The 16,215-nt window shown below is 38.7% G+C and overlaps 1 protein-coding gene across 1 annotated transcript in view; it reads right to left on the bottom strand.

Moving 5' to 3' along the window:
- LOC103715833 (phosphoglucan phosphatase LSF1, chloroplastic) overlaps positions 1-15,882 on the bottom strand; it is a 30,643-nt gene extending 14,761 nt beyond the window's left edge. The window contains 6 exon segments of the mRNA XM_039125613.1: positions 3,095-3,133; positions 7,348-7,419; positions 8,758-8,871; positions 8,873-9,227; positions 14,747-14,853; positions 15,417-15,882. Of these exon segments, the coding sequence (XP_038981541.1) occupies positions 3,095-3,133; positions 7,348-7,419; positions 8,758-8,871; positions 8,873-9,227; positions 14,747-14,853; positions 15,417-15,725 (996 nt within the window). The 5' untranslated portion in view covers positions 15,726-15,882.
- Between the last annotated feature and the right edge of the window lie 333 nt (positions 15,883-16,215).

The following is a 16,215-nucleotide window of genomic DNA, read 5'->3' as shown; positions in this document are numbered from 1 at the left end:
GGCCGGTACGGGCTCCGAACCGGCCGGTACGAGGCCGGTACCGGCCGGTACGAGGCCGGTACCGGCCAGTACGGGCTCCGAACCGGCCGGTTCGGATAAAAAACCGGAAAATACCGATTTTTTATCCGTTCCGGTACCGGTCCACGGCCGGACCGGTACGGGCCGGTACGGCATTCCATGGTACGAACTGTTGGAATTTGTATCCTAAGTGTCAATCGTCAGCATATTGATGATTGAATTTTGTAAATGAATTGACAAATTAATAAGGTGTTATTTGGCATTATTCATCATTTCATTGTACATCTTCAAATAAACTCTTATATGATGAAGTCCTTAGGACTTATTTTATGATAAAGGAGGATTTATCTTCAATCCTTAAAACTGTTCGCGATCAAATGATATGTTGTTACTAGGACGACAACATTATCGAGATTAGGTCGTTGTGTGACATATACGTTGGTTGTTCTCTTAACCAAGGAGTGTGGAGACACTGATATGTCACACAGGTGAAGTGTAGGAGTATATTTCATTGAACGTGACCAATAACGCGCTATTGTCAAGAGATGTTCCGAGTAGATATGGGTATAAGTTTGGCCCTATGACCTGAGACCGCAACCTGTGACTAGCAAGTAACTCACTGTGCTTTGGTACCGGACTACCTGAATTTCTAATTCAGTGACGGAAGATCACTGGGTGCAGTCAAGTACTTGCGTAGTCAGTTGTGAGTCGAAATGGAATTGACCCCTCCTGTAAACAGGAGATGTCTTGTGATTAATTTAGTAAAACCTTGGCCAGAGTAATCCCAGTGAGGAGTCACAGGATATCTAAAGTTAATCACATAATAGATGTACTAATTATAGGGTTCACAGTGAGCTCTAAGTCATCCTGGCATTAAGAGTCAAAGGGATGAATTATACGGTAACCATAGTTCAAGGGTTCTTGAATGTTGCTTTGCAATCATTCGACCTATTCGGACGTCGGGTACCATTGCTAGATGGTCATTTCGATTAGTACAAAAAGTTGTTCTTGTGCTACCGGCTTAGGTTCGAACCTATGGAGTCACACGCATATAAGTTTCTAGGTTAATCAAATGGTTGATTGACGATTAAGAATCATTCAGGGGTAATTTGGTCAATTCGATTGACAAATTATCCTAAGCAAAAGTTGCATTAAAATAATTATTGAATTATTGGAGGATTAATTAGCAATTAGATTGCTAATGAACTCAATTTGATTGAGTAATTGGGCTTAGGTTGAGCCAAATTGAATAGGATTCAATTTGGACTGCATCAGGATTTGACCTAATTGGATTGGGTTCAACCCAAGTAGATTGAGCTTGACCCAATTGATGGGACGTGACCCAATTGGATTGGGCTTGATCCAAATCAATTGGATTGGGCTTGATTTATCCCTAACCTTTTCCACGCCTATCCTCTTTATTTTTGGCCAAAAATTGGCGTGAGAAGAGAGGAGGCGTGGGGCTATATTTCCTATAAAAATGGCGCCTCAAATCTTCCTAAAAAGATTTAGATAAATTTTCTAATTTGTAGGGATTGCATGGCGCATGAAATAGGGTGGTCTGCAGCTGAACTTTGGACGCATGAATTCCTATCTTTTAGGGATCCAAAATGCACGAAATTTGGATATGTTTATCTCCTCTTAGCTGCCAAATCACCAAATTTTTTTGGAGATTTTATCAACCAAATTAATTGGCTAAATTAGGTGTGAGGCGTGGAGGGGTCTTTTGGCTATAAAAGACCCTCATGCCTAGGGTTCAAGATATACAATATTTAGAGGTTTCAAAAAATTCTGAAAAAATTTCCTGAGGGCCTCCATCCCTTCTTCTCCTTCTTCCTCACGTCCATCCTCCATCTTCTTGAATAACAATCAAAGGTTGAGTGTTTAGAAGGAGAAAGCTTTAGCCATTGCAACATTCCTGCGCGAGCTAGCACTCCCGCGGAAGACGATCTACCCAGAGCTTCGCGTGTACTTCTCATAGAGGCCATTTGTGTGCGTGGCTGCGAAGTCAAGGATCAGATCCACAAGTTTCTTCCATCATAAAAGGTATTAATTCTATATTAATCTTTTATTTTGGAGTCAGGATCTAGGTCCGATTTTTCGAGATTTTACCCTCCTTTGGGGCTCCTCACGGAGTTATCTCCAGAATCCATTCAATGGATATTCGGAGATTAATCGGAATAGAGTGTTTACCTTTCAGATTTGATAGTTAATCATGCATAAAATTTTAGCATAATTATTTAAACGATTTCGGCATAATCCTATATGTTCTTACAATGCTGATTTCTAGATTTGATCTTGTAAGCATGCACGAATTAAATTATTTAATTTGATTTTTCCGCTGCATTTGTGGCTTGATCCCCCTTGTGAAGGGGGTACGTAGGCAACCCGATCAGGTTCAGCCATGGTTTTAAAAAAAAAATTAAGCATGCTTAACACCGAAGAACCTAGGATTCACTTTCACGAACAACATCCAAAAGATGCGATTCTTACGCTCTGCTACCCCATTCTATTAGGAAGTGTAAGGACAAGAATATTGGGAAAGAATATCCTTCATTTCTAGATAAGCCTGAAAGTCATTGGACATATACTCCCCCCAAGAGTCAGATCATAAGATCTTAATACAAGTAGAAAATTGTGTCTCAACAAAAGCAATGAAAGCTTGAAAAGTAAAAAACACTTCAGCTTTAGAGCAAAGAAAATATACCCAGGTGAAACGACTATAGTCATCAATGAACGTCACAAAATACTTGTACTGAACATGTGAGAAGACCGGATTCACACCCCACACATCAGTACGAATAATCTCAAAACATGTGGAAGCATGACTGCCATGCAAAGAAAAAGGTAAAGCTTTGCTCTTACCAAGTTTACAAGTAGCATAATCAGAAGACACATTAAGAGATGAAAATGAATCTTTATTACCTAAATAACCATGTTTCATAAGATGAGTCAAAACAACAAAATTGGAATGTTCCAATTTCTTATGCCAGACATTACTATCATTAGCTACAATAGTACAAGCTAAAGTAACAGTACTAGGAATAGAAAACTGGAGAGAAAATAGACATCCCGCTTTAGGCCCCTTCGCGATCACCTTCCCTGATGCTTGATCCTGCACAAGACAACCACCACGACCAAAGTAAACATCACAATTATTATCTACAAATTGTCCAACAGAAATCAAATTCGTTGATAAATCCAGTGACACAAATACATTGCTAAAGGCCCCAGATTTCCAACCACAGTGATTGGAAGAGTACTGCCATTGGCTATCTGAATATGTTGCTCACCCTCATATTTACGAACGTCATGTAAGACAGCCATACTGCCAGTCATATGATTCAAAGCAGCAGAGTCAACCAACCAAGGAGAGGTGAGTAGTTTTCCCTTACCTTGCAGCCCTAAGGCAGAGAAAGCGGATACAATCATCTGTTGTACCATCTCAGGTGTGAGAGTAGGTGAATGATTGCTTATACATGGCTGGTCACTAGCAGGGACAGACTGGACAGTAGCTGAAAAAGGCTGGACAGCAGCTTGGAAGGCTTGAGCCTGTCAATTCTGAGGCCGCACGCGGCGGTCCTTAATGATATGCCCCTCCTTTTTGCAATAATTGCAGAATTTCGGGCTGCAATTCTTTGCAATATGCCCAAACTCCTTACAACTGTAGCACTGTGTCTGTGACTTGAATTTTCCTCTTCCTTAAGCGACATATGCCATGTTAACCATCTCAGAAGTCGCTGTTGCTTGTGTCATCCCAAGCTGTGTGGCTAGACACTGCTCTTCTCGTAATAATTGTCCCAAGCGTACATCCAAAGATGGAACAGGATTGTGATTGAGCAAACCAGCCCGTGCAATCTCAAATTCTGGTCCTAGCTTCATCAGATATTGATCTCTTTGACTCTCAGCATGGACTACTTGTAGTGCCGCTAGTGCTTCCTTGGGAACCTTAGAATGAACTATCCCAGAATATTCGCTCCACAAATTAAGGAATCCAGCATAGAATTGTTCAATAGAGAGATTACCTGACTGTAGTTAGCAATCTCTAATTCCAACTGAAACCTTCAGGCATTATTATTTTGATTATAAACACGCCTGAGATAATCCCACATCTACTTAGCGGTAATGAATGATCGAAGATTATTCACCATATGCGGCTCAATTGAACCCAGCAACCAAGACACAATTCGTGCATCCTTGCTCTCTCCCATTGGTCAATCTCCTTTGACTTAGTGGGAGCCTTAGACGAGTCATCTAAATGACTCCACAATCCCTTTCCCTTCACAAACATCTTGAATTGAAACTCTCATGTGGAGTACTTTTTTTCATTAAAACGAACAATAGAATTTTCTCCTGACATTATAAAGCAAAACGGAAGAAAAGGGCTGAAAAGTTTCAAAAGAAAATATTGACCTGAGAAAACCCGAAGCACTTCAAGAGAAGAAGAATTCAGATCTTAATAACCAGGTCAAGCCGAAACTTGCTTCTGTAGACCAGTACCGAGAATCTCCAAGGGATCTTGCTGCCGAGAATAGTCCAAACTGCCGAAAACTTCAACCTCCAGAATAGCCGAGATTGGCTAGCACAACCACCAGAATCAAAATTGACCAGAAACTAGAACAAAATTCAAGAGCCCGAGGGCTGTACCGAGAGATTGAGACCGAGAAATCCTTAGGATCAGAGGGGAGGCTCTGATACCATGTCAAATGATCTAAATAGCTCTCAATGGAGGGTTCCTCTCATTAAATAGAAAATCCTTTCCTTAATTACAGCCTACTATCAATTTTCTATCAATCAAAATCTCCTTAAACAAGGAAACTATATACAGCTGTTGCCTATCTATGGATATACACTATATAAGGAAACTATAGACAGTTGTTGTCTATCTATGGATATACACTATATAAGGAAAGATTATAACACACCCACACCAACACACACACAGCTGTACACACTGACACTTTGGTTATAAATTTGCCAATGCTGACATTGATCTATAAGAGTTCTCAAATTTGCGGTTTCAAAAATGACAGGATAATCTACTGTGGAATCTTCCTACCAGAGAATATAACTGACTGGCAGTGGTTAAAGAAACAAGTAAAAAGGAGTAAAACTTACTGTGCATGCTAAAATAGGCAGATGATAAACAGTATCTGATATTCATGTAACTTTTAAGGGACATATCAGATATGCTGAAATTATACCCTAACAAGGAGAATGATGAGAAAGAGAAGAAGCAAAAAAGAAATCAACAAGAAAATAACTTTTTTATTTTTTCCTATGCTTTCTATTGGCTTTCATCACTTGAATAGGAAGAATCCTCAACTTGGATTAGAGGGGAACCCCTCCAAACATCCCCCCCCCCCCCCCCCCAAACTCAATGCAGGCCTCACCAGCACCATTCCACGGTATAATCTTGAGGTCAGGCCAGCAATCTTTCTTTCAGTAGCAGTGTTTCTGTCACAACTTGTTGCAGAGTAGCAATTATCGGAACTAGGAACCAAATTCAGATGGATCAATATTCCAATATTTTTTCAGTTATACGTTTCCCTTTTGCAGATTTCTATGCACCTGGAGCAATGTTCGAGGATGACTCGGTCTTCTTGTCTAATGAAATTCAATAGCTAATTCATGATGCTGAATACCATCAAGATAACTTGTGGGCATACTACATGTTTAAGGTCAACAGAATAATACTTAAGGTCATTGCAGGAATAACTGAAATCAAACTATTACGAACAGAATCTGACAGGTAAAAGTACTAATAAAGTGAGACATGTCTCTGGTGAAATGGGCAGCATATAAAACATATAGAAGAAGAATGAAGATTAGGTAGCCTTTTTTTTCCGACTGTACTGTTTGGTAGTTTAATCATTGATAACCATATTATCATTGTTTATGCTTGCCAGTCCATGATACATCAATATAAGATTGGAATTCCCACAAGCTGCCATTTGGACCAGGAAATGCGGAACCATCCCGAACCGTCCAGTTCGGGAGGTATCGAGCCATGTCGGCGGCGATTCGAGATGGTTCCGGCATTCAAAATGAGAAACTGACAGGAGCGGGAGAGAGAGAAGGAAAGAGAGGAAAAGAGAGAGAGAGAAGGGGGAAAGGAAGAGGGAGGGAGGGCCGCTACAGAGGGTCGGAGGAGGAGCTCCACCCTTCGGACCCCTGTTTCGAAACCGTCGTGGCCTCTTTTCTTATTTTGAAAATTTTAAGTGAAGTCGGCAACCCCCTTGCCAACTTCATTTAAAATTTTCAAAATAGGAAGAGGCTCAAATTTTAAGTGAAGTTAGAAACTCCCTTGCCGACTTCACTTAAAAATTTAAAAATAAAAAAAAACCCTCAATAGACCCCTATTTCAAATGAAACAGGGGTCTGGAGGGCAAAGCCCCTCCTCCAGCCCTTCGGCGGCCTCCGGAGCCCCTCTTCCCTCCCGCCTCCCTCTCTCTCTCATTTTCTCTCTCCCATTCTCCATCATCTTCTCTGCTATGTCGATACAGGCCCTGCACGAAACAGCACAGGGGCGTACCGAACCGTGGCACCGGCCGACCGGAATGGGCTCCATTACCAGCATGGTGAACCTTGATTTGGACCTTCATTTTTCTTTTGAGAAAAGAAAAAAAAAAAGTTGTCTTGATATCTCTACCTATAAAACTCCCTATAAATATAAACAACATGGGAAGCACAGTACACTGCAGAAGAATCAGATGATTGCAGATTGACCGCTATTCCTAAATTTCTAAAAATTTCTATTAAAGCTTTATAATCATTTAAAGTATTAGAAAAGTATTTCATATCCATGAAGGTGCCTAACAGGCAAACAGTCTAAACGTTATAGTGAAAGTGACAACCAAAGAGATATACAGTTAGACACAACTTTTGAGCTCTTTCTAAGCAGGATCCATCGTTGATCACTCACCATAAGTCACAAGCACCTGAAATACTGATCCTTTTTCCTGAAGCAATTTAGAGTTAGGACATATACAGCACAAACGGTAAACTCCGGGTGGATCTCTGCAGACAATGTCTTTCTTGAGGACTTAACCTCCCTACTAAATTTTACCGTATTTTGAGAAAAAGGGCATGCAATATAAGCAAGTTATACAGGTATATGGACGTGCATTGGTGTGAACATGCACACATATACATAGAACATAAACAAATTTAGATGTATATGCAGGTACTGATGTCTGTCACAACATAAATGCATGAAAAGCATGTAAGAATGAGTATAGCTCAATAAGCAGCAAAGGTCTCTAACAAGTTGCAACTGAATAAAGCAAATATTTTCTTAGCATTATAAGTAAAAGCAACAGTATGTACCACAGCATTTGACAACATCTGCACGTCTTTCTCTGTTTGTATGCTTGAACCAACAAATATTTGCTCAGTAATCTGCAAAAGAACTACGAGTAACATAAGTAACAGGTAATAACACTTTGATAATGCACATCGTAAAGTGTTTGGCTTCTCAAGAGTCAAGATTCATGGGTTATGTTACAAGGAGAACAGCGGGTTCCAATGTTGGAAAAAAATACAAAGACTTGGACTCTTTCGATGTAAAATTAGAACCAAAAAATAACATAAATCTTATTCAATCTCAACATCAGAATAGGTCAAACTAATAGGCACAGGTAACAAAACAAAGCAACAGATTAGGAATTATGAGGTCTAGAATTAAAGGATTATTGTCATTAAGAATCCTAAATGTCAGTAAAACCCAATCAGTGAAACAAGTTAGAAACCAAATTAATAACCTGGTAAATGATTCTAAAGCTTGTGGATAGTTGGATATATCTGAAAGAATTTTAATTGGAATTCTACTTAAAAAAAATTGACTCTGTAGGTTGATATTCTATTTAGTGAGTTGTACTAGCATTTAATATATACGTCCATTTAATTTTTGAGTTGTGGAGGTTTACTTGTGCATGATGTGCAACATCACCTTGCAATAATCAGAAGTACATATAGGATGATATGGAGGTAGCATTAAACTCCATAACCGGACAGCAGCAAAATTTATGTAAGAACCAATGCAAATTATCGAAAGATGAAGAAGGGATGCAAACTGACATTGCCTTCATAACTAGGCATGAATATGCAGCCATTGCTCAACTGTTCATTATTGTTGCAAATTTGCAATAAAATGGGCATTATAAGACAGTAACAAATCACAAAGTGCTTGCTATCATTTCTAGCAAAGGGTTGCATGAATCAAGAAAATGCTTTTGAAGAAAATAGGTGGCGGACAAGCAGCTAGGGGTGTGCTCAGTGCCTAGGCTGTAGGCTGATGCCCAAAGGTCAAGGCAGCATTAAATTATAAATGTAAAAAGGAATAAATATAAGAAGAAAACTAAAGAAATAATTAATTTTTTTAAAAAATAACCGAAACATGATATATGAAATAAGATATAATAACTCAATAGGAAGCACCAATTTTGCAAACTCACTACTAATTCACAAATTGATCTCAACCTTCATACTCAAACATGAAGCAAAACATTAAAGTGCCACATCCTTCCTACTCAAACATGAAGCAAAACATTAAACTGGGTGCCTAAGCAGCCGATTAGGTGGCAATAGTTTGGAGCATTGACATGTCATAAGAGACAGACAACTAATCTTATGATGGACAAGATATGGCATGCTACTGGACAAAGACTTTTAGATGAAAATGCAAGAAACCAATTAATTTAAGCATCAACAATTTGACAGATATGGAATGCTAGTCACCTTGCTGTATTGCATGCCAAGTGAGTGATTATAGTATAACTCGCCCTTTGCTCGATCAAGTGCTTTGATATACTCCTCTAGTGGAAAGCTACCATAAGCCCATTCAACATTTTTCACTCTCTTCCTCAGAAAAAATACCTATGATCTCACTCGTATGTTTCGCAAGAAAGCTACTATTACTCTGCATTTGAGAATCATTGGATCCACTTCGTTCACTTGAGAGAAGCATCCATCCATGTGATGCTAAGAACTTTGGAGAAAAAATGGCAAACCCAGTGTTTCCAGTACCCTCACGAGATGGTTGCAGATGTGATGCCATCAAAGATCTATTCCAAGTAGCAAATGGAACCCGACCTCTATTAAATAAGTTATAAAAAACACCATTTAAATGTAATTGATGAATAGGATAAGGAGAGAATGGTCTTTCAAGTACAAGACTACATGATCCTGCTGCATCCTTAAGCATCATCCTGGGCAAAGAAATCAAGAGAGATAAGAGTGCATAATGATCATTAAATGGTAACAAAAATAAGTTATGACCCACTTCAGTATCATAAAAGCATGCTTTTGCAAGCTGAAGCAAATTACAGAAGTCAGAAATGAATTCTAGTGTATGCACTATTGCACAAAAGGAAATGCATCCATAAAGTATCAAAGTGCTCATGCTAGATATCATTGAATAACACAATGAATCGTAATAAAAGGTTATGATGGTCATTAGCTCATCAATGTGAGCACAACACAATAAGCACTTTAAACAAACTCTGATAATTGTGGGTGTGGTATGCACTCTAGCAAGATGCACACTCTAGTTAATAACAATGTGACAAATATTTTGCTATTATTAAGGATTGAAGTGTCTATCCACAATCAGGGCCGGCTCGAGCCTTAGGCGACCGAGGCGGTCACCTAAGGCCCCCGGCCCAGGGAAGGCCCCCACCCGCGGCTCAATTTTTTTTTTCTGCTTAATTAATGAAGATGTAAAAGGCTGAAAGCTAGCTGAGTCTGATAGCCTGGGGGCTGGGCAGAGAGGGCAGTGACCACTGGCCAGTGGGCGACGGGCGACGGCTACCGGGCTACGACCGTACGCCGCTACAGTGCGTCCCCTTCGGCATCTCCCCGACGACGGACAGCTGAGACAGGCTAGGCGCCTACAAGCAACGGGCAACGGCTACGACAACGTCGACAAGCAACCGGCATATTCCTCCCCGGCTTCCCCCTTCTCTCCCCCCTTCTCTGCCGCCTGCCGGTGCTTTCTTTTTTATAGCTGAACCTTCTCCGGTTCTCGGCAAACTCGGCAGCTCGGCTTCTTCAGTTCTTCAGCTCGGCAGCTTGGGTTTCAGAGCGCAAAAATCCTCCTCCTCTGGCTCCAAGAAGGCAAGAAGCCGGCGAGTCGCGAGTCGCGAGCCGCCGGCCGGATCTCCTCTCCAGCTCTTGGACCGCCGGCCGGATCTCCTCTCCGGCTCTTGGACCGCCCCTGCTCCGCCTCCCGAGTCCGGATCTCCTCTCCAGCTGACCAGCTCTCCTGGTCGACGTCGCCGTCCTCCAACCTCCGAGATCCGGCCTCCTCGGCTCTGCTCGAACCGCTCTAAAGTCCACCGTGCTCCTCCTCGGACTCTCTGAGAGACCCGGCGAGTGGCGAGCCGCCGGCCGGATCTCCTCTGAGAGGAGTCGTCTCCAACTCTCCTCGCTGTCCTCGGCTCCTCCGACCTCCAGGCTCCGCCGCTCCGGCCTCCTCGGCTCCGCTAAGTCCACTCCAAAGTCCACCGTCCTCCACTCCTCCGTTGGAGTTTGGACCGTTAGCATCCTGCATCCCACTTCCTAGTTCCCACTGATCCCTCATCCCAGGCAAGTGACCGGTGAGAATCTAAATATCTAATCCACCGTCTCTCCTCTCAATCCTCTGTTCTGAGTTAGTTTATTAATTAATCTTTTGGTCCAATTAATTTTTATTTAGTCAACTGTCAAGTTAGAGAAGCTAAAATTGATTTTTTTTTGTCCAATTGTAGATTGGTTGTGACTTCGGCGGTTCGGCCTCTTCTCGCCGTCGAGTTCGGCACTATTCGGCCTCTTCTCGCCGTCGAGTTCGGGACCCGAGTTTATTTTTCTTGACACAATCAAGTTTTATTATTTTTAACTTTTTTTATGTTTTGATTTGTTTGTTGTGTTTTTTTAATTGCTTAGTTTGATAATATTATTTATAGATTAAAATGTCTAATAGAAAATATGATTGTGGGTATGAAAAACTCAAAAAAAAAAAATCGATAAACTCATTCAATCTCAAAAAAGAGCTCTAGATAGATTTGTTATTACAAACAAACAAAACACCACATCAAATTCAACTCAGGAATTAGCAACAAAACAGGCATCCGAAATAGAGTTAAAAAATGAGATTGCTAGTGAAACAATATCTAGTGAAGAGCACAATGAAGAATCAGATGGAGATAGGATCAACAAAGAAAAAAATTGTGAAACTAGTTCTATTCCTACAAATTTATATGATCCTGGTCAATGGAAAAAAATTGATACAAAATTTAGAGATCTAATAGTGGAAAGAGGTCCAATTAGAGATTATGATTTTCATTTTCCTAAGGATGAAAACAATAAACACTTCTCTACGATATATTACATTCGTAAGTTACCTAATGGTGAAAAACATGATAGAAAATGGTTAGTATATTCGAAAGATTTGGATAGAGTATATTATTTTTATTGTTAATTATTTGATTCAAAGCCTAGCACGAGTCAATTAGTCAATGAAGGAAGTAGGGATTGGAAAAATCTAGGTATCAAGCTTAAAAGTCATGAAACAACTAATGAACATATCATGATCAAAAGAATGCAAAACGTCCCATTTTGACAAGCGGCGGAGAGGCCCTTTGCTTGACTTGGGCTCGAAAGAGGTGGGCAGCCAGCGGCATGAATCAGGTGGATTGATTTAGAAGTGAGATTGCTAAAAAATAAGACAATTGATAACAGTCTCCAAGAACAAATAAACCAAGAGAAGGATCATTGGAAAAAAATTCTTTTTAGAATTATTGCTATCGTAAAAAATATTGCAAAAAAATAATTTAGCATTTCGAGGAAAGGATAAAAGATCTATCAAAGTAATAACGAAAATTTTCTAAGTTTTATTGAAACGATTGCAGAATTTGATCCAGTAATGCAAGAACATGTTCGACGCATTCAACATGGTGAAATTCACAATCATTATTTAGGTCATAATATTCAAAATGAATTGATTCAAATGTTAGCATCTGAAATTAAAGCTATAATAATTAAAAAGATTAAAGCAAAATACTTTTGTGTAATACTTGATTGCACTCCTGATGCAAGCCATCAGGAACAAATGACCCTAGTTTTAAGATGTGTAGATACTTCAACAAGTTCAGTAAAAGTAGAAGAATATTTTTTAGAATTTTTAGAACTAGATGATACCACTGGAAAGGGCCTTTTTAATGAACTTATAAATATAATAGAAAAACATAAACTTAAGGTTAATGATATAAGAGGACAAGGGTATGACAACGGATCTAATATGAAAGGAAAATATCAAGATGTACCGAGGAGATTATTAGATATAAATCCTAGAGCATTTTACACACCATGTGGATGTCATAACTTGAATTTAGTATTATGTGATATTGCTAACTCATGTCCTAAGGCTATATCTTTTTTTGGAGTAATACAACGAATTTATACCTTATACGTTGGGAAAGTCGTATTGAAAGTGTCAAAACAATTAAAAACCAAGCTCCTAAAATAAGAGATGCCTTAGATCAATTAGCGAAAATTAGTGAAGATCCTAAAACAAAGAGTAAAACCACATGTTTAGCTACATATGAGATTGAAAATTTTGAATTCTTATTAGGCATGAATACTCAGTTAGTAAGATTTTACAATCTGAAGGCATGCATATTCATGTTGCTATAGATCAATTAAAAGGTCTTCTTTCTTATTTAAAAAGTTATAGAAAAAATGGATTCATTAATGCTTTGAATTCATCTAAAGAAATTACAAATGAAATGAAAATAGAACCTATATTTCGTGAAAAACGTGTGATCCGTAGAAAAAAATATTTTGATGAAAATAGTAATGATGAGACAACAAGATCAGCTGAAGAATCTTTTAGAATTGATTACTTTTTATATATAGTAGATCAAGCTATTTCTTCAATTCAAAATAGGTTTGAACAATTTACCATATATGAAAATGATTTTGGTTTTTTTGTTTAATTTTAGAAAGTTAAAATCTTTGAATGAAGATGATTTGAAAAAGTGTTGTCTTAATCTTGAAAACTTTTGAAGCATGGTGAATATTTTGATATTGATGGTATTGATCTGTTTTCAAAGTTAAAAGTTTTAAAAGAGGTTTTACAAATAAAAACTAGTACCCCTATTGATATTTTAAGTTTTATAAAAAAAATAGATTCTTTTCCAAATGCATGCATTGCATATAGAATATTATTAACAATACCTGTAACAGTTGCTTCTGCTGAAAGAAGTTTTTCAAAAATAAAGTTAATAAAATCTTATTTGCGATCAACTATGTCACAAGAAAGATTAAATGGATTAGCTATATTATCGATTGAAAATAGTATTTTAATGAATCTTGAGTATAAAAGTTTAATTAGTAATTTTGCTTCTCAAAAAGCTAGACGAATTATTTTTAAATAAAATTTTAATGTATTTTTATACTTATTAAAAAATTTCATAATTTAAATTATAATATAAAAAGGCCTTTTCTAATGAGTTCGCCTTAGACCCCCAAATGTATTGGGCCGCCCCTGTCCACAATGTACTATATATAAAATACATATTATGTCAACAGGTTAATAAAAATAATACAGCGCTGCATGCCCCTGTACCATGTGAAATGGTCCATATGGATGCACAGAGCATGCCTTATTCACCTGCTTAAAGCTTAAATTGACCATCTTGAAGTACTTTTGCTTCTACTCTAGATAGTCTAGAGATTTCTTCCCATATCCTTATGATGATTTGACAGCCCAAATCACAAATTGGAGATGAAAACAAAAAAATTGTCAAAAGATACAATGTACAAAGTTAGGAACTAAGATAATCCATATTATATAAGCTTCCTACAGCATTACTACTATGGAACCTTCCCAAAGTACCTACAGTAAAACATTTAAATAAGTTATTGATATGTAGAAATAGTCCTACATCCCCATGTAGTTTTTTTATCATGAACTACATTGTTAATGAGTAGCATTGTTATGTAAAGTTAGTTTACGATAAATTACCTTACTTGCAATTGCATACATGGCACAGATATCTTTGATGAACCTAAATCTTAACAAATCCGTTCAAAGTTATTATTTGTTTAAAATGCATATGTTTTAAGAAGTTAATTAAATAGGTATTTTAGGCACCATTTAAATCTTTTTTCAAGCTTGAATATCATTCCATGCCAATGCACACTAAATGTCAACATTATACAACAAAATACCCTTACTATGCCAGCCACTGATCTACATGATCATAGTATGTAAGAACATTGATCACTGGTCATTATGGAAACTAAGGCAATTGCCCGTATAATAACCAATACATCCACAGTGCATTATTTAATATTTATAAAGTAAAGAACCATTTCAGGAAAAGAAATTGAAATCTTCATGCAATTGCAACCAGTAATACACTATTCTTGCAATCTAGTTGCCAAACCTCTGGTATAAAATATTGAGTTTAGAACAATGCACTCGCAAAACATGTATGATTACATTGAACATCATCATATATTTAGAGGCTGAACTTGTGAAATAAACATACCAAACCCAGATGCTACCCCAGAAAATTCAATGAGTGGTTTACATAGACATGTCAGATTGCATGAGATTAAACAGGTGAAATGTGGCAGATAATTCCACAACAATATAATTATAGCCATTTTATTTTATTATGAAGTTTTGAGAAAAATGAATTATAAAAAATATAGTATTCTCGCGAATGGTAAAATTCCATACTCTGCATCGCTTAAATCCTTGATGTCAATGAACCCACCATCTGATTTATTACTTGCCTTTTTTAGCATGTCTCCCACCATAATTATCCTTGATTTTTCAGCATTCCCCTTCAAAAAAAGAGAGGACATTTTTAGAACTTAATTAACTGCTAGTACACAGAAATTCAGCATAATGCAACATACGAAGATAAAAGATCTAAGATTCAAACCAACACTGACGAAAATTTTTATGATCAAGATTTTACGATAGTGGAGTAAAAAACCATCAAAATTTTCCCAAATAAAGGTCAGACAACTGGCCATCTTGAGTGCGATATTACCCTTGAAAATATTCAAAAGGATATTAATTTAAGATATCAAGGTATTGCAGAACAGAATGAAACATTAAAACCCAGGAGTCCTGTCTCAAAAGATACAAACTTTTTTATCAGGGGAAAAAAAGAAGGAAATTTGGTATATAATAAACCCTTAAACGGAAACAATTGTGGAATTGATAAGCTCGTATCTAATTATTCGAAAAAAGTCATCGTTTCTCAAACAAGAATTAGAAGATCAAGGCCATTTCTAATGCAGGGTCAAAAATCCAAAAATAAGTGATTTGTTTTTAGCCCTTACAAAAAGAAAGCTGATTCTTGAACCTCTTTCAGCAAGAAGATAAAAAGATGGAATACCCCTCTCTTGAGCGAGTGTACAAAGATCTTGCCATCCGCGGAGAGCGCGAACCGTATGCCCAACGGCTTCTCCAGAGTCACCATATACTCATTAAGATTCATCTTATACATCGACGGATCCGCCATTGCCAAGACGCTGCCGAGCTTCCGGCCCGACGACCGCTTCCTCCCAAGAATCAACGACCTCGAAATCGCATCCGGCGAGCACCGATCTCCGCTCCTAGACGAAGAAAGAGCAGCCGATCGAGCGCTCCTCTCAAGAAGAGAAGACGAATAGAAGGTTGGTTGAGGGAGCTGGAGAAGAGCCATGGATCGGAATCGGATCTTCTTAGGGTTAGGGTAAGGGTTTGGGTTTCTCGGGTAAGGAGGAGGAGGAGGAGGAGGAGGAGGGAGGGAGGAGGCGACGTGCCGCGCTTCTCCATGTGCTCGTCAACAGTTTCTTGTGCTTGGATTTATTCCCGGGGGAACTGATCCAGAAGCCCCGAAGACTGTGGCCATTGGGATAAAAGGTATTCTTCAGGCTTCGAGGAGTGGTGGGCCCAGATAGGATCTTGTCATTAGCGCCGCTTTGCGCCGCCTCGACGCGTGATGTCACGTGGTCGTGCCCCACCCATCGCCGTCGCCAGGGAAACAAATAGCTCCAAATCACCGGGGTAATTACCAATTTTATGCAGCGCCTAATGCAGCCACCACATGACCTTATGACGTGGCAGCAAGATGTGGGTTTGGGCGGATGGCTTTATTCGCCTGGGTTACCGTAGCTTTAAGCAGTTCGATCGCGGTGCTCACAAAGGTTGCT

The sequence above is a fragment of the Phoenix dactylifera genome, chromosome 4 (genome assembly GCF_009389715.1).
Source record: "Phoenix dactylifera cultivar Barhee BC4 chromosome 4, palm_55x_up_171113_PBpolish2nd_filt_p, whole genome shotgun sequence".
Lineage (NCBI taxonomy): Eukaryota > Viridiplantae > Streptophyta > Magnoliopsida > Arecales > Arecaceae > Phoenix > Phoenix dactylifera.
This window is presented reverse-complemented; position numbering and strand designations above follow the sequence as displayed.